General features: G+C 37.4%; 2 protein-coding genes across 17 annotated transcripts in view; both read right to left on the bottom strand.

Annotated features, from left to right (window-relative positions):
• Pdp1 (PAR-domain protein 1) overlaps positions 1–27,269 on the bottom strand; it is a 64,101-nt gene continuing 36,832 nt past the window's right edge. For 3 of the 16 annotated variants that reach the window (XM_070215993.1, XM_070215990.1, XM_070215989.1), the window contains 5 exons: positions 6,528–6,569; positions 4,564–4,718; positions 3,900–4,125; positions 2,730–2,971; positions 1–2,664 (listed from right to left, as the gene is read on the bottom strand). In XM_070215993.1, the coding sequence (XP_070072094.1) occupies positions 2,578–2,664; positions 2,730–2,971; positions 3,900–4,125; positions 4,564–4,718; positions 6,528–6,569 (752 nt within the window). In that variant the 3' untranslated portion in view covers positions 1–2,577. Of the gene's footprint in view, positions 2,665–2,729; positions 2,972–3,899; positions 4,126–4,563; positions 4,719–6,527; positions 6,570–13,018; positions 14,724–15,239; positions 15,564–18,817; positions 21,454–27,269 lie in introns of those variants that run through there. The other 13 variants (XM_070215994.1, XM_070215992.1, XM_070215983.1 and 10 more) reach the window with 12 other exon arrangements.
• On the bottom strand, positions 24,920–26,997 carry LOC138912848 (uncharacterized). The gene is made up of 2 exons (XM_070214344.1): positions 25,750–26,997; positions 24,920–25,694 (listed from the first exon to the last, which is right to left on the bottom strand). Exons 1-2 carry the CDS (start codon positions 26,995–26,997, stop codon positions 25,686–25,688), a joined length of 1,257 nt encoding a protein of 418 aa, XP_070070445.1. The 3' UTR covers positions 24,920–25,685.

Below are 27,269 nucleotides of genomic sequence, written 5' to 3' on the forward strand. Positions count from 1 at the left end.
TTCAGTTGAAAATTTTTTATCCGTTTTTTATTTAACAATTCTCTACATAAACCAAAAATTGTCTACAAAAATTCAACTACAAACTACGGAAAACAATAGTTGTTAAAAATATACAAAACTACGCTTAACTAAAGGTGTGTGAGGGGAGGTCTACTGCTCGTTCAACTAATGCCCAGGTCAAGTAAATAAGCAAAATGTTGCCTTAATTTGTTTTCACCTCTACGCGCAATTTTATATTACTTAGGTATAAATATTTTTATATAAATATAACATGATTTTGGTTTTTATTCTGGTTTTTCGTACAAATATGTAGCAATTGCTTGAATCTGCTTAGTCGTATAGTCCGCTATTTTGAGTTATCCATAAATGTTAAGTTTATCGTATATACTTGTGTGAATTCATTCAACAACCGAAGCTCAAAAATTTTCATTTTGCAAAATGACACCCAACATTTTTTATAGACTTTTTCTTGGGTTAGTTGTGGGGTTCGTTCTTCATCTTTAACGTTATTTTGTGGTTGTTTTCTCTAGGTGGTCTCATAGCAGTGCAAAAGGCTTTTAGGTTAGATTCGTTTTTGGGGGGTCCTGTTGGGGGAACAAAAAAAAACTGGGAGGTGGCTAAATATCTATATTGCTATATAATGCTAAGTAGATTACTATATAATTTGTGTAGTTCTTGCTTCTATCGTTAGGGTTAGTTTCGATTTCGGTTGCGGTTACGGTTACGGTTACGGCTGTAGGTTTATTTCTTTAACTCTGTCTTGAGATCCTTGTATGGTTTTTATTATTAGATATTTACTAACAATGAGCTATGTGGCGAAGGGAGGGGCAGCCGAGGGGTGGTGTGGGTGGATAGATAGAAAATAAACGAGTTTTCAATAGTTAAAAGCAACGCTTAGACTTTTATTATTACACACAATTTTTTGTTGTTTGCTTTCTTACTTTTTCGTTACGCTCATTCTCCTTTTTCGATCTTTGCTTTTGTGGTTTCTTTCTGTTTTTTTTGGTTTTGCACATTTTTCCATAGAATAAATAAGACTTATCGAAATTTGTTAAGAAGAAGTGCTTAATGAACTTAATTAACGCTCGTTATAGCTTCGATTTTGATTGCTGAATATAAAAAATATTAATTTTGCTCTCGGTCGGTAATTTTTCTGTAGTTTCATATATTTTCTTAAGTTGCTAGATAATTGTATGCAGGTAAATGTAACTCAGATGTATAACAAATAATAATAATTAATAAACTTAACTAACGAAAATAGTTGTTGTTTAAAGTAACATAATTGTACGGTATTATGTAAAAATGTTTTGTTTTTTTTTTAATTGTTTGTTTAAGATCTTGCAAATCACACCAAAAGAAATAGTTTTTCTTGTAATAAAAGATATACGAATAAAAGTGTTACAACTAAAAGAAAAAAAATGTGAAAATATGTGGGGGGATAGCGTGGCATGAAGGGGTTTTCCGGGGGATGGTCTGTGTGTTCTTGTTAGTAGGTAGTAAGAAAAGTTTGTGGTTCTCTCGCTTTAACCAGCTGACTATGTCTGGGTTAGTTTTGGGTTGGTTATTTTAGTATCAACAAATCAACAACGAAAACTAAGTCACTTCTAGTTTTGCATTTACGTCTGTCCAACGTCTGTCTCTGTCCGTCTGCTTTTAAATTTTTTTTGGGTTTTTTAATTTTTTTTCGTTAGGTTTATATAAAAATCATAGCTCACTTAAACTAACCAGCTGCCAAGTGCCCGGCAACTGAGGAGGGAAGTTCTTTGCTCATTCTAAATGGTTTTCTCTTAGCGTTTCTTTAATTTTCTCTTTTTTTTGTGGGTTTTCATTTTGCAATTTTTTATACAAGTTTTCTTATGCTTTTTATGGTAATTCTTCTCTTGCGTTAATTTGAAAAAAGGCAACGAAATTATTTACAATATGATTTGTTTTGTGTGTGTGGTTTTCCTTTCACTAATAGCTAAAGCAAAACTTAACCGAAGAACTAATTACAAAAAATAATTTTAATAGAAATTAAAATAGTGGGGGAAAAGTAGCAGAAGAAGAGGGGGTGTTTTCGTAAAACTAGGCTAGACAACTATTAAACAATTTAAAAGATAACAATTCTAGGTCTGTGTTTTTTTTAGGATAGGATTCCCATTGCGCTCGGAAGTATGCTACTTTAAAGGCAAAAAGCTTCGGCCGCAGAGCTTTTCAACGCTCTGCTCTCGTGAGACTTTCTTTTTTGGCTACTCTAAAAAATGTTTAGTTTCCATTCGGTTTCGTTTCGTTTCTCCTCCTTTGTGTTTAGTTAATTTGCTTTTAGTTTTTAGCATAAAATAAATATTTAAGCGGAGCACGACGCCGTGAGGGGTTTGTGTATGTGTTGTTTTTTATGTGTGTGTTTGCTTACTAATTATATTTTTGCATATACATATTTTTAGATACAATATGTACTTTTAGTGTAAGTTTCATGTCTGCTGTACTAAACATTATTAGTAGTTTTATCATAGTTATGATTATTGTTATTTTATCAATAGTTATTATTATTTAATTGTTGTGGTGTCCTCAGGCCAAGTCACAAAATTGTATTTATCATTACACATCTTGGAATTTCGATAGACGTGCACGCAAGTCCATGTTCTCCTGTTTCAACTGTTCCACCTCCTGATGTAATGTTGCATTCTGTTTGGGGATCAAATGGGATTAATACTGGGGATATTTTCTGGGCGTATCTCCGGAGTACTCACTTCCTTTTCCAAGTAGCGTGCCCGCATCGCAATCTGGTTCTCCTTTTGGCGCCGGGCATCGCGGGATCGCTTGGCGGCAATGTTGTTCTTCCGGCGACGCGCCCAGTACTTGTCGTCCTTGAGCTCATCTGGAACGAATTGCTTGCGTGACTTTTTGATCATCGGCTGCGGCTTGAGCTCCTCGTCGGAGAAGGCTCGAGTTCGCGGATCAAAGTCACGGCCCGAGGAGGCGAACGAAAATGCTGGAATATCAAATACTAAATGTTAACAATGGTTCACAGACTGTTTCGTGCTAAATTAACATCATAAAAATCATCCTCAAAACGGAAACTCAACAAAGTAATGGCAACTCATGGAAAATCATATTGAATTTGAATTGAATTGAAATTTAAGGATTTGCACAAATTGGAATGGGAATCATTGAGTGAGAGACCTGGGAGGCCCTTCGGTTTGTGTCTCTTTAACATTTAGCATTTGATACGACATTTGTGGGTAACTTAAATTAATTTATATAATTCAGTTATAATTTAAGTTAGAAGCAATGTCCATTCCATTTGTGTTTTACATAATTTAATTTACAAAGGTCAATAAAGTTTTCGCGTAAATAGAGAAGTTTTTAGCAAACTCGAGGTCATGCCGGCTTAGACTTCAAGAAGTCCAAGACGTCGGCATTATGCCAACACACAAAAAGGAGCGAAGAGGCTTCACTGTACATGCATGTTTCATGTAGTAGCTTCTTCGCGTAAAGTTATATGATCGTGTACTTTTGTTCTATAATAACTTTGATTTGATAAAGCAGTTTAATAGTGATTTTACTCTGATAACGAAATGTTATCGTTCAAAAAGGTGGGATTACTGTGCAACACAATATTTTGGTATTAAATATATTTGTAAATTTATAATTACAGTTTATAAATGGCAGAAAAATATTAAAATAGATTTAAAAAGTTAAAATTCGAGTATTTTTGGAACTGCATTTTGTTATCGATTGTCGCCGATCTTTTACATTTTACTTTATATTGACTTTTTACTTTATAGGTGATACGTTGTTACATTAGTTTTTCGCTTTGTTTTTTACAATATTTGATTATGATTTATTTTACGATCTCAATTGACACTTTATCGGTGTATCGATAGCGTATCGATAGCGCGATTATTGGCTATACTCACTTGACTCGGCCGGCGATGGCGGATTAAGCGTGTCCGGACTGATGCAGTCGGATGGCGAGGGCGACCGCTCCCGCTTTGTGGTTATGTGGCCCAGGCCCAGCGACAGACCCGCTGCGTGGCCCAGGGAATCGGACCGGTGACCCAGACCACTCGAATGACCCAGATGCGTGCCGGGCAGGCCATCAGGTATGTTGTTCTCCGACAGGAACTCGTCTAGGTCGGCATACTAAAATGTTAAATACGAAAGATGCTATGAACAACTGGACACGCATGAGAGGAGCAGGTAATTCCTCGGGGTTAGTCACACGATCTGAGCTCGGATGATGAGAATACAATTCTCGCACTAAGTAAGCAATCGATAACATTTAAGTTAACTGTTTCGCAGTGTGTTTTGTCATGACTGTACTGGTGTTTATGTGTGTTTTAGGCTGTTTCCACTGAATGTATTTATAACTCTTTGATTTTATAGATCAATTAGTGAATGTGTCATTGGAATAAAGCTATATTAGCTATATTCCACTGAAAAGTTCACACCTTTAGTCAAATGCTCCAGTGAAATCAGCCTTTTCATGTACAATTTTGAGCTTTGTGTGTAATTTCGACCTTTGGAACATTGTATAAAAAGACGCAGCCACTACGCAGCGATGACAGAAATGATACTAACTTGTGTTACCTTGAGGTCGGCATCATAGGGCAGGGTCTTGTCCCACAGATTTGGGCCCAGAAACGCCGTTTGCGCTTCGACATTCCAGATGTCGCCCTCCTCCTTGTATTTGTCATCTGGGCAGATGATTTCTTTGCTATTCGATGTGGATTTGCCTGCAAAAATAAAAGGGTGGTCAATTAGTCAGGGCCATAACTTTGCGATTAGATTGCGGTCTATAAATACGGGAAGTTAAGGGTTTGATATCTTATCCCAATACTTGGAAGTGGGTCAAGTACTCTTCACTTCTCTATTATATAAACCATTCGAATTCTTTCGGAATCGTATGGGAACCACACATATAGCTGAAAACAATTTCCGCGAATTTCCGCATGCAGCTTTTGGCCATAAAAAAACGGGTTACAGGCAAACAAAACGAAACAAAGACAGAAAACCAAAAACCAACAAACAAACAAATCACACACACAAAGCAAACAACGGCAAGAGGAAGCAGCGAACATACGAAAAGCGAAAGTGAAATTTTTACTACGGCTTTCAAACTGATTTTTATCGCTTCCAGCTGAGAGAAAAAAATAAATGTAAAATAAACTCAAACACTCGAGGATGGTAAAAAGCTTTCAGCCCTATTGTAGCCAACATGAGTGTATTTTTTGTCGTCGAAGCTTTATTTCGGCTTTGACGCTGCGCATGCGCAGCTGAGCATGATCTTTCTCTGCTTTTCGCTTCTTTTCTTTGATTTCTTTCACAAAACCCGTTTTCTGGCCACAGACAGTAACAGAAACCAGTTGCCGTCTTTGGTTTCTTCGGCTCGCAATAGTTTCCGCTTTCTTATTCACTCTCACTTTCATTTGCGAATGCTTTTTTCTTGTATTTCTGATTTTTTTTTACATTTACAGTTGTTGCTACTGCCGCTTTTTGCATTACGGACTATTGCGAAATTTTATGCCATTTTGTGGCTTGCCTCTTTCTTTCCTCGACTTCTTCGGCGCCAAACCAAACACACACATTTCTGGTCTGTGCCATGAAGTAATATCTTTTCTTTTCGATGTGCTCACCAAAGCGTAAGTGAAATGCTCAAGTGTCTGTGAAGTAATATCTGGTGTTTGGGGAAAATTAGGACTTGCGAATCGGCAAATGCAATGGCCCACGAGACGTATGGGTAACGTATTCATGAACTTTTTGGCCAGAGACTTTGGCCTTATCTTTAGGAATCGAAGTCTGGGAAACATTTGTGTATGGGTATTAATGACGATTTATAAAAGCACTTTTGGCAATAAATACAAAAATGTAATAAAAAAACAACTTTAAAAAAAATTTAAACTAGAAAAATGTTACAATATTATTAATTAATTTAAAAGCACAAAGGATAATATAAATTTAATAATACAAATTATTGTTCACTTCAGATAAACTTATCGAAACATAATTGGTGTTATAAACATTAATGTGGTACACATATTTATAAAACTGTATTTTGATTAATAATAAACTTTGCTAGGAAGCAAAAACAAAAAATGATAAATTAAAACTTTTAACTCTATTTTACGATTTCTTTCAAGCTTAACGATCTAAAATTAATATAATACTAATTTCACAAGCTTTCTTTAACACTTAAAACCAAATTTAACAGTGAAACCTATTTCCAAGGCAAGAAATTGGAAAAACATCGTAAGTATAGGTTGTTTAATTAACTTAACATAAATGTGACATGTTTTCAAATATAAATCAAATTATGGACTATTAAAATTATTATCAAAATATTATTCAAAAGATTCACTAAAGACTTAGTAAAATATTAAACACAATAAGCGCAAAAAACTCATTCAAAAAGTGGTAGAAAAAGACTTTCGCATGGCAATTAAATAAAACACAAACAAAAGACATTAAAACACAATGTCCAAAATACAAAAACATCATAAAGATAAAACAAACTAATAACGAAAAAAAGACAAAAACCAAATTACCGTTTGCTTTGCAAATGAAACCCAAAAATGGAGATTTCCTGCCTGTAAAACAGAAGAAACGGAAAAGAAAGATAGTAGAAAAGAAATACAATATTGATTCTTTAACAAAAGAAAACAATAAAAACAAACAAGAACAAGTACAGGAAAGACAGAAACAATATAGATAGGAATAATAACATAAAGCATGCAAATGTGATGATATAAATCAGCAGATCTTATAAATGTATATTGTAAGTACATATAATACATTTGCGAATACGAAACCGAAAAGGATGTACATTTTACTCCTTCATGAATATCACAAAAGGTACTTTTACTTTTATTTTATTGCCTTCGATCTGAATTTATTTCTTTTTCGGTTCACTTTCACTGTCATCAACATTGTTGATTTGTGTGTTAAGCAGCAGGAATCTTGTCTTTCGGTTTATTTTTAGAAGCGAACCCAAAACAGGAATTCAACTTAATCTTCTCTTGTTTCTGCTTCAGTTTCGGTTTCAGTTTCTCTTGCCATTTTAAGTGGGTCAGCGAATTTTTTTCTGTGTCATCTTTGGGAGCCCTCGCACCTCTTATTTTATTTTACCTTTTTCGGCTGGGGGTTTTTATCTTCTTTGTGTCGACCAAAGAAATTTCTCATTTTTGGTAATTAAAATAATTTGCATAATTTTCGTGCGTTTTTGGTCAGTATTTCACTTTCATTAGAAAGGGATAGATAGAGAGGGCGTTCTCTCTTTCTGGGCCTACGACAACAAATTTATTGTTTTTCTGGTGAAACGCTCTCACACACTTCCAGTTCTCTTTTTTGGTCATAGTTTTTATGGACCTAATAATAATATTATGCTTATTACTTGTATATTATTTTTCTGTAACTTGTTGGCTCTGTGGTCTTCAGTGCTGCCATCACTCAGCTTGAAAAACAGGACAGATAGGCCACAAAAAACCGGGAAAAAAAGGACAAAAAATTTAAGAAAAGGACAAAAAAAAGGACAAAAGTAAATGTGCCTACATTTTTCTGTTTTTACCAATAGGTTATATATTTACTTAATATAAATGGATTTTAAATAAAATTTAATTATGTAATGATCTACTGCGCCCGACTCACAACCTTCTTTGTTTGATCATTTTACCATGGTAAATTTTTGTGCGTATACGTAATAATCTAAAATTATTATAATAATTAATGCATTTCAAGTAACTATATTCGTAATACAAAAAAAATTAAATATCTGCGTCAAACCCGAAAAAGAGTCGTTCAAATCTGAATTTTTTTTCTGACAAAAAAGCAGAGAGTAAAAATTAAGAAATTTTAAAAGTGCTTTCCTCTTTTTTTTGCTACAGAAAAAATCGTACTCTAAAGAAAATCCATCAACTGCTTTACGTCTCTTTGATAATTTGTAAAAAGAATTATTTTTTAAGTGCCGAACTGCAAGAATGATGGTTAAAAAGGCAGTTTAGCATATAAAAACAGGTTTATACACTTTCGACTAGCAAAAATAACACTCAAAACCTTTTTTTTGAAAAAAGGATAGATTTCCGGATAGGGGATGTTTGAAATTTTTTCCGGATAAAGCCGTTAAAAAAAGGACAGATCTGTCCGGAAAAAGGACAAAATGGCAGCACTGGTGGTCTTTGTTGTGTTAATGGTTTGGCCACAATTTTTAGTGGACCACGGTTCGTAGGTTTTTCAGATATGTATTTAGTATTTTTTTGGGAATTAAACTTTCACTTTTTGTTTCGTTTTTTTCGGGTTTTAGTATGAAACAGCGTAAATTTTGGTTGACTGGCGGTTTTAGTGACTGTGATTTTGATGAAGTGCAAGTCGGCTTAAGAGGAAGTCGAGGAAATGTTGATAGAGTTGAAGGAAGTGAGTAACAGTAATTCATTGAAAATGTTATTAATGGTCTTTAAATTGTTAATAAAAGAGCACAATGACTTAATAAAAATGTTAGCTTTTCTAATTTATATTTGTCCTGTTATACCAAAGTTTGAAATTCCCGTTTCGTATCGTTTGATCTTTAAATCAATATTGTTTGTCCAATAATTTGTTGTTTATCTGTAAATTTATCCGCCTTTTTCCTTTTTATCGAAATATCCATTAAACCAATTAAAATTTTGATTCCCAGCCACATCCGTCTCAACTGCCAGAAAACTGCATACCCCCCTCACCCCCTTTATAAGCGAAATGAAAGTGAGAGTGCTTAACCGGCAGGAAAAAACGAGTCTCAAGCTTCCAAAAAACTATCCCCAAAAAAGCATTCGGAGAAACCAGTTTAAAATACGCAAACGCAAATCGATTCGACTTTTGGGGGAAGAATTAAATCGGAGATGATGCTATGACGATATGTGAACAACATTGAGGAGTATTTATGAAAATTAATTCCACGCGAAAGTTTATTTCGGGGACCCAGTTTGGGAACCCCTGCATTATCATAACAATAAAAATAAAATTGAAAAATAGCTAATATTTAGAAAAATGTAAAGTGCTTTAGAAAAATGCTTTTGCAACATTATGCAACTTTTTGCATTTTTCTTTTCAGTTGCCGACACAGACACGTACAACAACAACTGTCCGCCCCTTTCACCTGTCTCCGTCCATCTCTCTCACTCTTTCTCCCCATCTCCCTTACTCTCCCTGCACTTTTAGTCATACGGTGCGCATGCGCAACGATGGCGCAACTGAGACGGGTTTTTTGTTGGTGTTTTTCATGGTGTTGTTAGTGATTTTCCAGTTGTTGTTGCGCCTGAGTGCCTCGTTGTATTACATCGATTTATAAACTACATCGCACTCTTCGTTTATGGTTTGTTGCCATTGTTGTTGGGGGAAGTTTTCGTTGTTGTTTTTGGTGAAGTGCAGAAAGTGTAACACTTTCGATTGTTGCGCTGTCTCTGTGTGTTTGCTCTGGCGTTGTTGCTTTTGCTGCTGCGGCTTTTGTATGCATTGCATTCATTCCGTATTTGCGCTCATTTGCATTGCTTTTTTGTTCCTTTTCTTACTCTTTTTACAGCTTTCTGTGTGTATGTTTTATATCTTTCTACCGCTCTTTTTTTTGTGAAATTAATTATTTGTGGGAAAATGTGATAGGCATTGAATTTCCGGGTTGTTAGTACGGAAAATTTGTTGCTGGGTTATGCAGATAGGCTGAGCCATTAGGTTGCTGTTTTCAGAGTTTTATATTCATTATAAATTTATTTTATTATGACATCTATAATAATTATTGTACGGCCTCTGGATAAAATTTTTAAATATAATTATACTTTGTAAAAAAATATATGTTTCATTTACAGCTTTCCAAATATTTAAATATATATAATTTGTAAAAGCTAGACATTATTATTATTATTAACATTATTAATTTTAAAGAAATAATTTTTAATAAGCTCAATCCAAAAAAATAGAAAATATTCATTAAAAACTGTTAAAGTTTCTCAATAATAAAGTACACATTTGTATTTCTTTAAAAAATGTCTAAAACTCCCAATTAGAGCAAAAACCAATTCATTTTTTGAAGCAAACTAAATCAAAGATTCAATCAGAGAATTCCGAAAGGCTTTCCACCGTTTTAAAATCTTTCCAACTGTGCAATTTAATTTTCCCATCTACCTCACACAACATTTCAGCAGACTAGCTGCCATAAAGGCGATTTCCCTAACGGCAGACCGCTTTCTTTGCGATTACGAAATTAATAGAAAATTATGAAAGACAACCGCCACGAACGGCGGAATATTTTGCAATAGTTTAATTGGCCGAGACTCGGGCGGCGAAAGTGAAAATCCGCAGACAGCGACACAATTTGCCACATAGTTTTTCCACTCAACCCATTAGCCCAATTTCAGTTCGAAAGAAAGCCGCAGCAGCCGAAGCAGTTAATTAGCAGAAATAAGGAAGCGAAACCAATAATCATACGTATCGTGTTGGCTCTATCAAATTATAGACTCATGCCATAAAGCGGCTGAAACACGAACGACCAGAGACATCGAAACCCAAATAAAATTGCCTTAAATATGCAGAGCACGCTGGCGGGAAAAAGCAAAAAAAAAATGAAATAGGAGGCGTGGTTGGGCTAAAACGTAATCAAAACACAGTAAATTCAATCAAAGTGCTTCTGGTCTTTTTGTGTTTTCGTATTTTCGTATTTTTCGCCTGACTGTGACGACGTGTGAACAGATTGCTCATACGCCTTGTGGTACACAAGGCAAAAGTCGAAGCCAAAGCCTCTCTTTCGGCCACTTTCACTGATTCAAGTTTCTCACCTGGCAGCGTCACTGCAATTCGCACGTTTTACCGTTGTGCGATTGCGCAACACATTTGCGCTGCCGAGTGAGTGTCGGCCAAACGACAACAATAACAAAAACAATTAATTGGCAACAATCTGGCGTTTGGCCAAGACGAGTAGCTCAGTAGCTGAGTAGCGCTAGCTCTTTGATCGAAATAACTGTAATACGTTGCATTTTGGCAGGCCGCCTATCTGGGTGAGTGTGTGACGCCTCGGGGGTTTCTAGGCCCCCATTAACCCCCTCCGATTTTCGCCTTTTGGCATGTTTCAGGGGCACACTTAAAGCGCCGCGCTTCCCGCGGAGATAAACCAAACGAAAGGAAGTCATGAATGGCCAGATTGAGGCGCACCGAACGTTGCAAGTCAATTGAAATTGGAGGTGCTCACGGTCTTGGCTTTGATTCGATAGAACCGTAGAAACCCAAGAAGGTACATGGAGATATTACCAAAGAACAAACTACAAAATATACAGAGTAAGGAGAAGCATTGTAAGATTAATACTTGTACAAAGGTTAAGTTTAAAGAAAAGATTATTAGGCTCGAAAAAAATATAAATGAAAATTCTATTATTAGCTGTAAAATTTTAATTCCCACGTTAAAAATCCCAAAAAGTCCCATTTCCAACAACTATTTAGAAAACAATAAAATATTTATAAAAAAACCACCGTCATTTATCTACACATTGTATTTTGGCAACTTTCGAAATGGTATATTTTTTGATTAAGATAAAATTATATTTATTTCCCACTCTTTAGAGCTGAACTGGAACCCTTCAACTTTTTTCTTTTTCTTCTTTTTTTTTGGCCTGTCTGTCTCTCTGTTTTATTTCAGGAAGAGCCAACAAAGTCAACATGGAGCAGGCCACCAAAAAAAAGAAGAAAAATATCAAAAACTACCAAAAAGCAAAGAAAGAAATGAATTTAAAAACTGCCGAAAAAGTGAAAGTTAATTTTGGTGATGTTGCTAAGCCGGCAGAGCAGCTGACTTGTTGTTGTTGTTGCTGGCGTCGGCGTTGTTGGTTCAACGAAAGTAAAAACGCATTTTTCGGCAGCTAAAGAGCCGCTTATGAATTTGATATTGTTTGCCTCCTCGGCCCTGGACGCATATAAATTATGCCGCGCAATGTCAAACAGAAATACAGAAACAGAGAAAAAATTGCCCTTTTGTTGCCGCTTTATTTTTTTGGCAGATCAACTTTGGGTGATAACAACAAAAGGCCAAAGACGAGACGAGAGTATAAAAAAAGCCAAAAGGCCGGACCAGTCGGCTTTTAAATACATCATAATAAAAACCCAAAAAAGTAGCTTGGAATATTTATATATACCCACGAAAAAATATATATATGGAAAGCACCCAAAAGTCAGAAACGAAAGTTGTCTGGAAATGTCGCGCTCAACAACTTGTTGCTGTATTTTGGCCCTTGCCGAGAGCATGGCCTAAAGTCGAAAGCAAAAGTGATTGTGAAATGCCAGAGTCTCGGAGACTCGGAGAGTCCGAAAGGTTTGAAAGTTAAGATACTCGAGGCTTGAGCTAACCTACCCCACGCGGAAATGTCAGAGTAGCCGCCGCAGTGAACCCATAGAGCAGCCCCCCCAAAAAACCCGAAAAAACCCCTCCTGTCAGTCGTCATAAGCCAGTCAGTTAGTCTCCTCAATTGGACGGAACCCCAGATGAAAAGCCACAGCACAAGCCTTGCCAATCGATTTAAGCTGACTTTGACACTACATCAGGGTCGTTTTGAGGGGTTGGGGCTGCCACCGCTTGGGGGTGAGAAAAATTAGCCAGGCATACAATCAATTTGGGGAAATGCAGCGACCGAGACAAGGAAATAAACTCAACCCACACGAAGGTCAAGAGCTGCAACATCAGCAGTGTGATGATTGGGAAAAGAAAGGTAGTTAGGGAGTGAAGAGAATTCTTTATCGAGGTTCTTTTCACAATACACCAATCAACCCACGAAGGTCAAGAGCTGCCGAAATATTGTATTAGAACTACTAATAGCTGGTTCTTAAATATGACATACGTGGATTAAGAAAAGAAAGGCAATTGTCTTTATCTAGAAATTCTTAATAATATTATATTGTCAAATCTCATTAAGGTTTGCTATTACACTAAAAGATGTTCAAGGTCCATTAGAAAACTATATTTCCTGGTTCTAAAATATGATATTATTTTCCGGGCTCATTTTGCTTGTTGAATTTAATTATTACTGATCCATACCATTTAAATAGTTGGCGTGTTGCTTCCACAATTGTTGCACCTGGAATTGTGTCCATCGATTGTTGTCATCGCCACCTCCTGCGTTGTTATTATTATTATTATTATTATTGTTGTTGTTGTTGGTATTGTTGTTGGTGGCATTATTATTATTGTTGTTGTTGTTGATCACACCCACTAGGCTATTAACCAAACTATTCTCGTGCGCCTGCTGCTGCTGCGCCACCGCGGAGGCGGTATTAACTGTGGGCGTGGCATTGTTGGCTGCCGCCAGATTGGCATTTGGTGTGGCTGGATTGTTGTTGTTATTATTGTTGTTGTTGTTGTTGAGGGAGGCATGGTTATTGATTATGATATTGAGATTGTTGTGATTGAGTATGTTGTTATTATTATTATTATTGTTGTTACCGCCAGGACTTCCGCCCGTGCTGTTGTTGCTGTTGGCATGTTGCTGCTGCTGCTGCTGTTGCAGGTTGTTGGCTGCCACTGCCACCACAGCAGCGGCTGCATTCACATTCACATGCGCCAAATGTTGCAGATGATGCTGCAACAATTGCGTGGGCGGCGGCAGAGTGCCATTGGCAACATTATTTCCATTGCTGAGATTGTTCAGCAGCTGCTGCTGCTGCTGTTGCTGCTGCTGCTGCTGGTGTTGCATGTTGCTGCGTAGCAGATTGTTGTTACAGGCCACATTGAGATTCGAATTGTGCACCACTTGAAGGGGCAAGCTGCTAAGCGGTGGCAAGGCCGCCGTCTGCGACATGTTTCCGAGCAACTGTTGCTGCTGATGTTGCTGCTGCTGCTGCTGTTGCACGTTCTGCAGCAACTGCAGTTGCTGCTGCTGGTGCTGCATGCCATGTTGCTGCTGCTGCTGCTGTTGCTGCTGCTGCTGTAGCGCCAATGCTGGCGGCGGCATTATATAGTCCATTCTCATTCCTGAGATCGCTATTTGTTAAATTCCTTGATCACTTCAGAGTTATTTATTGCATGTATCACTTAGCTGGCCATGTGTGGCCCAAACATTCTGCTGCTGCGGCACTGGCTGCTGACTTAATTAACAACAAATTGGAATTTAGAACCGAGAAGAGCTTTTTATCGCACGTTGCTGCTGCTGCTGCCGCTTCTAATTGCTCGTGGCGATCACCCGCACAGCAGCAACATCAACTTGAGAGCGAGCTTACTGTTCTACACTTTGGTACTCAGAATATGGCGAGTGCTTTGGCTCAGTTTTTGTCGCCGTTTTTTTTTTTGCATTCGCAATTTTTTCTATTGTTTGTTTTGTTTGCCTTTTTCTATTATTATTCGTTGTCAACTATTCCGCGTACTGAGCGTTGTTTTATTTAATTTTTTTTATCTGTGTGTGGGGCTGGGCCCGTTTGTTAGGGGGTTCAGTTCTCGCTGCCCGCCGCTTTTGAATGAGAAAAGTTTGACCTTGAGGCGGTAATACAAAAAAACACCCAGCGAAATGTTTTTGCTATGCGTTTTGCTATTTTTCAGCCTGATCGTCTCACTTATTTTCTGTGGGTTGACGTTCAAGCGAATTTTTATTAAGTATTGGTTCTTTTTTTTGTGAGTCAATGATTGGCTTGCATTTATTTATTGACAATTTCTGGTATTACAGAATATTTTATTTATTGTATTAGGTTTAGAAAGATCTTGTAATATGAGAATAGGTTTTCTTATTACCGAAATTTGAATTTAAATAGTTTCTTATCTTATTTCAGCTTTTCATTTTGCTTAGTTAGTTTAAAGTTTGCTTGTAAATGATGTACTTATTTTGTTTTATGATATACTTTAATGACCTTTTTAATAATTTTCTAAAATTACAGGTAGTTTCTGTCATAAGACTTTTATTGGGGAAGTTGTAAAAATGTCGGGCTACGTTTTTTTATTTTTTTATGACTAAAAACCACTTTATTACTTGGTTTATAAAATAGTTTTTTCTTTGAAATTTATTTCTTTTTATAAAATTGTTTTATTTTTTATTTATTTTGTTGCAAACTTATAAACACTTTTGATTTATTTCTTATGTTTTATTTTGTATATTTAATCCATTTCGCAATTTTTATGCTTATTTATTTATGTTGTATATATGCTTTTTCCCGTACAAATTCTATATGTTTTCAATTCAGGAATTTCACTTTAATGATCTTGGGATCACAACAATTTGTATATATTATGAATGGGATGGGGAGATCATTTCATTTCGAGCACTGCACAATACTTTTTAATCCAAGATGGGGGCTGCTCCTAGAGGATCGATCCTCGCCAAAAACCGTTGGGTGGAAGATAAAGGAAACGAAAGTTCACAAGTTCGCACGAATTCGAAAGCGCCGTGCTAAAGACGAAGACACGCGTCGTATACGTATTATTTTATGGCTTTTTGCTCTGCGGCGGCTCTTGTATTGGTGAGTGGGATTTGAGTTTTCGGAATTGGATGGTTGGCGATGGCTATATATCTATATATTATTTGAATTGGTTTTTTTGGTGGAGAGCCGTGAACCGAACCGGTGCCGCCGGACTGCGAACGTTGAGTGAACGCGCGCGTCGCCAGCGCGATGAAACGCAGCTTCGCAGCTGAGCAGAGAAAAGGCAGAGAAGCAGTGAAAAGCCGAAGAAGCGAGAAAAAGAGCCGACGAAAAAAGAAACAAAAAACACAAACACAAATAAAAGCCAAACTTGAAACCGAAAGCATGAAAGCCCTCTCACCCACCCCGTCTACCTCTCTTGCTCCCGCCATTCGCTTTTTTGCGCATTCCGCCTGTTTACTTTCTTTCGCGCAGCCTGCCAAAGTTCGCCTCGGTCGGCGCCGACGTCGCCGTCGCCACGCTTGGTGGGAGCTGCGCTGCCGACGCCGACGTCAATGCGGAAGCAGATTTTCCGCTGCCGGGGAAAGCAGCAGCTTTGTTTTGAGTCAATCCCAAAAGCTCTCGGCTCGCCTAATTGAGTGCGATTTTCTGAGCTCAAATGTGTTTTTTTTTCGTTTTTTAAAACTTTTAATTTGCGATATGTGAAAAACTTGACTCTTAAACCATAAAAAAAAATATAACTTTAAAAGTCTCAGGTATTTCTGGACATAAAACATTTTATCCTGCCGTGATCTTTTTACCAAAAATGATTAAAATAAAACTTAGACTTTATAAAGTTTAGATATAATCTTCACCATTTGTATATATTCTCACCATATATTTGGTAATATTATATTTTCAGCATTTGGGCTTTATAATTTGTTGGATTCAATATTTGTGTTCCTTTCTTATTATTTTTAAAAGCCTTATTTTTCTGTATATGATGAATGTTAGTCGATGAAACAAGACAAAAGCTTACCAACAATATGCTTAGACAAACGTGAAGTACTTTGATTCACAAAAAAAGGGAAGTTTGTGATGCTTACCTATAAATAGAAGAAAAATAAAAATTTGATTAAATTATTGCCTTTATAAAATAAATTAAGAATAAAATATTATTTCAGTTTATTTTATATATTTATACCCATTAAAGTAAGCGACAATTTATTGAATGATATTTGGCTCTGTCAAGGGTGGCGGAAATTCCCATGCATGGGGTGCCCACCCACAGCGGCAACTGACATTTATCTATTTTAGCTTTCCCCGCTCTTCCCACATATAAAAACGAAATTCATACAAATTATTATACATTCGGGCTTTAAAAGGTCATTTCCAGTATATTCAAAAGCGAAAAATTTTACCGGCAGCGGCAAAAAATAACAAACAATCGAGAGGGTGATGTGGAAGACCACCCACATTTCATTTGCCATATGCATTTCCATATCATCTGCCATAAAAATCTCATCAGCCTAATTCCGAAATCTAATCAAACCAAATGCATTTTCTCAACGGTGACCAACTGAGGTCAGTTCTAAAAAAAAAAGGGAAATGGAAAAACAAGGAAATTGGTGGCAGCTTAGTCGCGATTTTCAAAAGGATTTGTGCCAAATGCATTGACAAAGTAGATCAAAAAGGGTGAAAGGATGTGCCAAAAAGAAAGCTGAAAATTTTCAGCATTGAAAAACCTTTTAGGCTTGCCAAAAGCAAACTAAATGCCAAATGTGTCCGTTTAATTATTATTAAATTGAGAATTTAACGGCATATCAAATAATTTTCCAGTTCAAATTACCATAAAAAATGAGAATTCCCGAAGGAAAAGTAATGTGAGAGCTGTAAACTGATAAGATATAGACATTTGTGTATATAGGCACTTTACATTATAGAGCTATATAGCTATTAAATATAGTTATTTTTACAGAAACGCAGTTTGACCTAGGTCGCAAAAATAAATTTCTATTTATCAAGTATTTCCTTGTGGTAGGCTGCAAACCAATAAACTTGACGATTCCTCGGTGCAAAGATATATTTGCAAATATATCTAAATTTTCTATTCCACTTCCTATTCGATTCGAACAGTCGACGTCAGTGAGTACAGAATAAATGGGGTATATATATGAATATATATGTGTAGTATACTATATAGGAGCCCAGCTGAGCTCACGTGTGCGCCGCAAGCTTTCTTGACTTTTGCGCTTTACAAGCTTGAAATGCGCAAAGTTCTCGGCCGCTGACGTCGGATGATATCAGCCCCCGGGATGCAGATAGACGTTCTTCAGACATTTCTCGAAGGGTTGGCAACTGTCAATACTTAACAACGGAGTAGTCATTTTCTAATGCAGAACAAGCCGTGGAGAAAATGAAAAATCACCGAACTAGTCATACATTTTATCAGTTGTTTTCGTTTTCCACTGCTTGTAATGCATTTTTATTTTGCATTTGTAAAGCCAATTAGTTATTCAGAAAGCTAATGTAAATGATGTCTTGGTTTGACAACTTTAGAAAATAATAAATACTTGAGGGATAGAAATAATACCTATTGCAGGTATTATTATTATTACAAAATATTTCTTGATAATTTGTTACTCTATTCGAGTATTAGAAATATACCAAATTTAGAGCTGATTCAACCCAACAAAAAGTCGTCCAAAAATCAAAAATTTCATACAAAAAAAGTCACAACATTTTGGTTGAAGTTTTTGAACGGCAGTACTAATGCCTCACAAAAAACACTAAAATCTAAAATCTGTCAAGCAGTTCCGAAAACAGCCTAGTGAAATCCTTAACGAAATTGGATAAAATACACTCTCAAAGGCAGAAGACTATTTACAATTACTATCGAGTACTGTAAAAATGGATTATATTGCAGCATACGGTTGATTTCGCTTTTATAATACAATTTGAAAAATCAAATTTTAGGTTTGCTTATGTTTGTGACCGAAAAAGGGCACGGATATTACCAAATTTATCAACACTGGACCCCCAAGAACTAATTGACGGAAAATATTCTGGGTATTCCCTAACCTGTTGAATTGTTGAAAATTCAATAGAAAATTTCAGCAAATGAGGGAACGACCCAATTGTTGAATTTTCAAACATCTGTTATTTGTTGAAAAGTTTCACGGAACTTTAAAAAGTAAAATATGACTTTTTATTGTTAGTTACTGTCGAAAATTGTTAGCCAGGTAAAAAGAACTACTAATAGACCTTCAAATTTGATTTATAAGTAAATAATGCGAGCTGATAATAGTAAAATGTTGCAGAGGTGCTTTGACTTTCAGTAAAATAAGGTAATCACTCTGGTTTTTAACGATTCAAGAAAATTTTCAAGAGCCTCGAGGTTGTTGAATCTTTTTTGATATTTTCTTGTTTTGGACATTTAATTTTCGTTATCTTTTCTATTTAAAAACTATATTCTCCCAGGAGTTTCTTAACTTTTTAGGATATTTCACCTCACCTGAGCTGGCTGGCTGAAACCGCGCCTTTAAGCTGTTCAAATGGTTGTGATGCTCGTTGGCGATCACGGCTGCTGCGACGGCATTTGCCACATGTTGCACGGAGGATGCATTGTTGTTACTGTTACTGTTGTTGTTATTATTGCTGTTGTTGTTGTTATTATTTTGGGCGGGATTTCCGTTTCCACCATTTGCATTACCAGTTCCCGCCACAGCGGGATTATTGTTTCCACTGGGATTCCCATTGGATCCCTGATTGCCACATGCAACTGCAGCGGCCGCCGCAGCGGCAGCCGCATTGCAACCAGCAGCAGCAGCTGCTGCAGCTGCCGCGGCATTGCTCTGGGGATCCATGAAGGAGTTGCGCTGGTAGTGGGGATTCTCCTGGTAAATCCGCTGGTACGTCAGCGTGGGCAGAGTCCACGAGTTGTTGGTCTTGTAGTGGAAGTTGCCGGTGCCGAAAATGGAGTGGGTGTTGGTGTTGCCGTTGTTGTTGCCGGCGGCAGCAGCAGCGGCGGCCGAAGAAAGTGTGTGGGCCAGCTGGGCGGCATGTTGCTGTTGCTGGTGGTGCTGCTGTTGCTGTTGCTGCTGTTGGTGGTGTTGCTGCTGTTGTTGCTGTTGCTGCTGGTGTGTATGATGCGGGTGCAGCGTATGGCCATGATGTTGCTGCTGGGCGTGATGCTGAGAGTGCTGCTGTTGTTGCTGCTGCTGCTGCTGCAGTACGGCGGCAACATGCTGTTGGTGTGCTTGATGCTGCTGCTGCATATGCTGCTGATGCTGCTGCTGCTGATGTTGCTGCTGCTGCTGCTGCTGTTGTTGGTGGTGCAAGGCGGCTGTCTGCTGTTGCTGCTGCAATGCCCAGGCATTCACGTTGTTGTTGCTCGTGGCCTGCCCTGCCCCTCCGCCTCCTCCGGCGCTACTCTTTTCCGAATCATTGCTGCTAACACTGCTGCGATGGTTGTCCATGGTTCCCGAGGATCCTGTCATGCTGCCATCATTGCCACTGTCGCTGTTGCCGCTGCTGCTGTTGTTGCCGCTGCTATTGTTGTTGGTGTTGCTGCCGCCGCTTACCGCCGCTGCAGCAGCAACTTGAGAGTTGAGTTGCTGGAAATACTGCGACAGCGTGGCATTGGCATGCTCCTGGGCGAAGAAACTGGTACACGAATTCGTATCCGACGACATGATCACTGGTTCTATAACTGGGTCTGATCCTCACTGGTAAATCCTTCACTGGTTTCGATTATTAAATGTTTTGCAGAGCCTAAGTGATCACCTCCTTGTGTTGAACGTGGTTGAATTTGCTGGTCAGCAGGATAAACTTTGGGCCACGGCCGAAAGTTGTGCGCATTGTCTTTACACTTGGTTCACTTTAGTATTCTTTATAGCATAAACTTTTGTCTGTGTTATCTGAAAATATTGTGCTTTCGTTTTGAAAAACCCAGATTAGTGTTGAGCACCTTTTTTTGTTACAGGTTTTTTTTTTTTCCTTTTTTTTGTCAGCCAATTGATAGCCAATTCGTTGTTGCTAATGCAGAGGTGATAGTGGGTTAAAAATGTCGGCAATGAATCAGTGTTCGGTTAGGGAAGCGATTTTGATAGTGACTGATAATGAGCTGGCTTGTTTTCGTGTGGTCAGGGAATGCACTTTGTTTGCGTCTATTTTTGTATGTTTTCTATTTAGTTTCCATTATTTTTTATTGATGATCATGATGATTAGGAATAAGAAAAGGCATTGTATAGTTGTATAGTTTGCGCTTTCTTTCAGTTCAATTAATTTTGTATAATAAGTTTTTTGTGACGCTATAGAAATTTTGTAAGTGGAATCGACCGGTACAAAGGGCTTCCGTGTATTTTAAAGAATTTTTGCAATGGAAATTTTCACTGGCATTTAAGAATTTCTATTTGTTTTAAGGTAAAACAATCATGTTACTATGTGCCGAATCAAACGGTAAATCGAATTAGCCGAGACAAAAGCTTTACGTTTTTTTCGAAATATTGTTTCATGAAGAATTTAGAATAGTTTCTATATGTAAATCAAAACAAATAAATTATTATTCGCCAAATCAATTGAATTATCCTTTATTCCGATGAATAACTCTTCTTTTTCTCTCAGCCTTTTGTTGAATACCTTTTCTTATTCTCAGAATTGGTTGCTGCTTAGAAATGAGATCGTTTTTTGCTTTGGGTTTTTGCTGTTTCGTATTTTTCTTTCTTGGGTTGGTTGTTTTGTAGAAAAATTAAAAATAAATTAAACTGTTTGAAATTAGATCCGTAACTTTGGCGCCGCTGGACAGAGATTCTCGAGAGATCTCCGGACCTCTCGTTCTTTCTCCCTCTGCCTGGTACTATCTCTCTCTCTCTTTCTGCGTATTTATTCCCTTTTAATAATAGTTGTTAGTCGTATGACACACACACACACTTCAGATTGATTTCACAATGGTTGCACTTGAAATATGTTTGAACAAAAAATATTTCCTTGAGTTCTAGTTCTTCTAGAACTATTTGTTGAAATCTTTGAAATCAATTTCAATTAATTTATTTTGTTGACGGTAGGAATATTTTTGTTTTTCCCGCTCGAGTTGCGAAAAACACGGAACGAGCTGCGACGATTTTCACATGAGAACGCGATGCGACAGAATGCCGGCCGAGTAATTTTCTCGGTCTCAATGTCCGTCTCTGGTTTTCCTCTGCCGCCGCTGCAGTCGCCGCTGCAGCTGACGTCGCAGTCACCGCTACCGCTACCGCTCTCTCAGCCAGCTAAAATTGCAATTTTCTGCAAGTAAGTCGGCTTACGTAAAGGGCGGAGGTCCGAAAACAGCTCTCCCTCTCCCACTTTGATAATTGTTTTTCAGGTTCCTTTTTTTTAACAAACGTTAGTACCGCAAAGTATTTGTATTTTTACTAAAGAATATTTTTACATACAGCAACGTGCAAAATAATAGTACTAGGGACTTGTTAATTGGATTTTTTATTTAATTAAAATGTAGGTAGTGTTTCTGTTGTATTATAACAATAATAAAATTCTTATAAATATACGAAATAGTTGAGACCTTTATCGAAACGAAATAATATTACAAAATATTAAACATGTAGACAGCCGATTTGTGTGCTTCTTGTTTGATGGTCGCAGCAAAAGTGATCTTTATTAAGCAGAACTCTGCACGCTTAGCCTATTTCACAAGGGTTGGGTACATCGTGTGTGTGAGTGAGACAAGTATAGTGTTACTTGGAGTAACAGGGATGTATATATGTACAAATAGTGTGACCTAACTTAAAGTAAGTGTATGTATGTATAAACAGCTGCTTAGGAATATATATGTATGTATGTGTATGTGTGTGTAGCTTATTGCTACAATTCGGCCATCCTGACCGGAGAGCTCCTGATCTCTTAACTATTTACATTTTGTATCCATGGCCGCATATTTGCTACTGCCCAAACTCCCTTATAAGGAAGCCTAGATTGTTGGAACCCTTCAACATCCTCCAAGACATATCTATCGTTACGCAAAACTTTAGTCACTCTATAAGGGCCTTTAAATTTCGGTATTAATTTTTTAGATACGCCTACATGACAGTCGAAATTTTTTATCATAACTAAATCATCTTTCTCATACTCATTAGGGTTTTTTCTTTTAAGATCTGTACGTAATTTATTATATTCTTGTAACTTTTCAATACTCTTACTGGCTTTCTCTCTTATTATTTCTAAATTTCTACTTTCGCTATCTTTATTTAACTCATCTAATTTCTCTTTTAAGCTATCTATAACTTTTCCCTTCTGAGATACTCCGAACAAAACTTGACTTGGATGTTGATTGATTGACCTTTGCATCGTATTATTAAGTGCGTGTTCCACTGTTTCTAAAACTGTATCCCAAAACAATCCTTTGTCTGGTTCGGTCAACTTAGCGATCATGGGACCTATGCTTCTATTCACCCTTTCGACTTGCCCATTTGCCTGCGGGGATCCGGTTGCTATCTTTATGTGTTTCACATCGTTTTCCTCTAAAAAGTCATGAAATTCTTTGGACGTGAAGCATGTCCCTCGGTCTGAAATCACACATCTTGGCCTACTATATGACCTGAAATAATTCTTTAATGCTACTATTGCTTCTCTTGACTTTGTGGTTTTTGCCGGATAAAGTCTTACGAACTTTGTGAATGCGTCTATAATTACTAAAACATGTTTGTTAGCTCTACTCTTATCTACCGGACCATAGTGGTCTATGTGTATAACATCAAAGGGAATGCTTACTTTGGGGATATTATGTAGAAAACCTTCATCTTTTCCAGACTTATCAGAATAGGCGATACATTTTAAACAATTATTAATGTGTTGCTTGCATTTTTCACGAACTTTGGGGAACCAGTAACTTTTTGAAATAACTTCTACCATTTTATCTATTCCTACGTGTCCTAACTGATCATGATAACTAAACATAACATGACTCTCCATTTCGTTTGGCACATAAAATAAAAGAGAATCCCTATCCTTTTTCCTGTAAACTATTCCATTGCGCATTTCATAATCCTTAAGTTCTGTCTGTTGAAGTTGCTCTACTATACTTTTTATTTTTTCATCTCTACTTTGACAAATAACTAAGTTTTCCTCAAACGAATTAGAATCAATCGTTAGTATGTGTGTGTTTCTACTAAGTGCATCGACATGTTGCATACGCTTACCGGCTCTATGTTCTAAAGTATAGTCATAATCTTGAAGAAAAAGCGCCCATCGAGCTATTCTTGGGCATAGTTCCTTTTTATTTAACGCGAGAGTAAAAGCACTACAATCTGTAACTATTTTGAATTCTATTCCCTGAAGATATATCCTAAAACGTTTTAACGCGTAAACTACTGCGAGCGTTTCTAGTTCGAAGCTATGGTATTTCGCCTCCACATCTGTCGTGCGTTTTGAAAAATAGAATACTGGGTGAAACTTATTATCTTTCTTTTTCTGCATTAAAATTGAGCCAAAACCTAGGGAGCTAGCATCACAGTGTAGCTCTGTCGGATCTGTTGGGTTATACAACGCCAAAATAGGGGATTCTAAAAGATTTACTTTTAACATCTCAAAACACTCTAACTCTTTTGCACCAAATTCGAACTTTCTGTCCTTTCTCACAAGATCATATAACGGCTTAGCTTTTGTTGAGAAGTCTTTAACGAATCGTCTGAAATAGGAGCACAATCCAAGGAAACTTTGAACTTCATGCGTTTTTGTCGGAATAGGAAAATCTTTAACAGCTTGCATGCCTTTTGAATCTGGTTTAATACCCTCTCCTGATATTATGTATCCTAAATATTTTATTTCACTTTGGAGAAACTCGCACTTGTCTAACCTAAGCTCTAACTTGTTATCTACCAATCGCTTAAATACCTCCGTTAATATTTCTATGTGACTCTTACTATCTTTCGTTGCTATCAAAATATCGTCCATATAAATAAGTACCTTGTCGTCTCTAACTAAATCAGCAAAAATTTTATTCACGAACCTTTGAAAAACTGCAGGGGCGTTTCGTAAGCCAAACGGCATTCTAAGCCATTCATATTGACCCATAGGTGTTGTAAAAGCAGTATATTTAATTGAATCTTCGTGCATGTGCACGTGGAAGAACCCATTTTTAAGATCTAACTTGGTAAAAATAATTTTTTCGGAAAGTTTATCAATAAGGTCGTCTATAAGGGGGGTGGGGTAATTATCTTTCAACATGTTCTTATTTAATGTTCTGTAATCTACGCACATTCTTAACTCTCCAGACTTTTTCTTAACTAGGACTATTGGTGACGCATACTCGGACTCGCTTACTCGAATAATACCGTTTTGAATGTAATCATCTAACAAATTCTGGACTTGACTTTTCTCTGCGTATGATAAACGCCTTGGAGGGTAATTGAACGGTTTAGTATTGTCAAAATTCAGTTTCATTTCCCATTTAACTACAGGTATCTCCGGTCGTTTTGGTTTCGTATAAAACTTATCAAATATGTCTATCAATTTGTTCTTTAAATTAAATTCACACGTATCACTTATGTTTAACTGATTGCTATCGGTTGGATCAGGATATTCAATTGACATTATTTCTGACTCAAAATTATCGCTGGGCTGACATTTTGCACTCGGACTTAACTCTATCGTTTTGCAAGAATTACCTAATTTTCGTTTGCTTTCATTGCATTGCTCTTTATTTTGGAACTTCAAATTATCTTGACTACACATTTTTACCAATTTAGTACTATCTGTATTCCCATCCGTTTTAATTCTATCGTTATTGTAATCGTGATCATCTCTATTTATAAACCGAACCTTTTTAATAGATTTAACTGCGCGATCGTTCCTAACTTCCTTGTTATAACCACTAATATCAATACTCTCATTTAAACAATCATTTTCTATACCGCTATTAATAACACAATCGTTTGTAGTCCAACCAACATTCGAGCGATCATTTTCAACACCACTATCACCGAGGCAGTCATTTTTAAGACTACTATCGTTAGAACTATCATTTTCACAACCACTATCATTTGAGCGATCTTTTTCAACATATCGATCATTTAAACACCTATCATTTTCACAATCATTTGGACAATCATTTTCCCTAACAATCTTAAAGTTACAAATATTCATAAAATCTCTTCCTAAAACAGTACTATATGCCATCGATTTGTTTGCCACAATTAATAAATCAAAATTAAATTTCACTTTATTCATAATAATAAAACAGGATACTTTTCCATATATATCTAAAGGGCTGTGATTTAAGCCAACGTAATTCGTATTATTGTTTTCACTAAACTTAATGCTGTTGCTTCTCAGAATATTTTCAACGCAGGATAACTTTGTAAAACTAATTGGGCTCCCAGAATCGATTAGGCATTCTAAAGACAAACATTGATTACGTTCTGAATTAAAGAAAATTTTAAACGGTCTCACATATTCGTTGTTGGTTATGTTTTTCTTCTCGGTGCAATGGGATACAAGGTGCTCCAGACTTCCGCATCCGTAGCAAGCTCCGTATGCGCGTTTAGGTTTGCGGCAGTCGGCCGCGAAGTGTCCAATGGAGTTACAGTTGAAGCATCTTATAGCGGGTCCGGGTTGGTTTCCGGGTGAAACTTTGGGGCGTCCAGATGCGAAGGATGGTTTTCGCAAAGAAACTTTGGCGAACGCCTGCAACAGCTGTGCAGACGAATTGAAGCAATGCATGTGTGCCTGTTGTCGTAGAAGGGTATCCGGTATTCCTTCGATAATACTGTCGATTAGCTCCTCGTCGTCAATCCGGATGTGCGCAGCCAAAAGTGTTTTGTTGTTGAAATAAGTGGCGAAGTCTTCAGAGTATTGCCACTTTCGCTCCTGAAACTTACGGCGGGACATTATCTTGCTCTCCTTTGAGTGAAAGGCTTCTGCGAGTTGTGTTAAGAGTTCCGGTACTGGTAGGGCGAGCAGATTATCAGAAGAGTGAAACCAAATTTGTGCGCGATCTTTCAGCTTTGACATGACCAGCATGCGAGTCACGTCATCACTCAGATTGTACATTTTGATAATTGCATTAAGTTGTGCGATCCAAGTACTAACTGGTACCTTGTTGTTGGCAGCACCGTCAAAAACTGGAAGCATTTCCTTGACCATGGTCAGCAAAGAATTGTTGTTAGAAAATGCTGTGTTTGATCTGGCAACTTCTGCAACAATATTTCCCGAATCCGATGGGGCAACATTGTTTGGATTTGGTGTGGCAACGCTGTTTTGGAGTTCTGGCAAATTGCTTGTCGAAGATGTGGTCACTCTAATAGATGGCTGACGGCGCGAAACTTCCAACTTGAGCAACTCATTTTCCAATTGGATCATTTCCAAGTGACGCTTCAGAGATTCCAATTCCAGCGAAACTTCTGGAACGTTCATGATATTTGAGACATCGGCGTTGTTGTGGGCATCCAGCGATGAGGTGCCGGCGCCATCTTGTTCTGCTACGTTGTCGGTAGATATGTTTGGCCTTTCCTCGGATCCAACTTCAGCATCGGATAAATCCTTGGGATCCGGTACTGGGCAAACTCCACGGGCTTCGGGGGGCACGCCATTTAAACGAGCAGCGAGAGTTGCCTTGTTTCCACTTTTTGGCAGCCCAAGCTTTTCTAGCCAGCCCCGAAGTTCTGCTGCTGAATACTCGTCTGCACCGATGATTTCCATGATTTTATTCACTAACTAACAAGTTTCACTAGTGTACTTTTAACTTTTGGTTTTGTTTTTTTATTGTAGGCAGAGTTTGATATGCGAAAAAAAAAATTTTCGCAGTGATCCCACTTCTGAAATTGTAGACAGCCGATTTGTGTGCTTCTTGTTTGATGGTCGCAGCAAAAGTGATCTTTATTAAGCAGAACTCTGCACGCTTAGCCTATTTCACAAGGGTTGGGTACATCGTGTGTGTGAGTGAGACAAGTATAGTGTTACTTGGAGTAACA

Source organism: Drosophila takahashii, chromosome 3L (assembly GCF_030179915.1).
Source record: "Drosophila takahashii strain IR98-3 E-12201 chromosome 3L, DtakHiC1v2, whole genome shotgun sequence".
Taxonomy (NCBI): domain Eukaryota; kingdom Metazoa; phylum Arthropoda; class Insecta; order Diptera; family Drosophilidae; genus Drosophila; species Drosophila takahashii.

Bases quoted from the DNA above. Each gene is read 5' to 3' on its own strand.
- LOC138912848 (XM_070214344.1), bottom strand. From the start codon at position 26,997: ATGGAAATCATCGGTGCAGACGAGTATTCAGCAGCAGAACTTCGGGGC.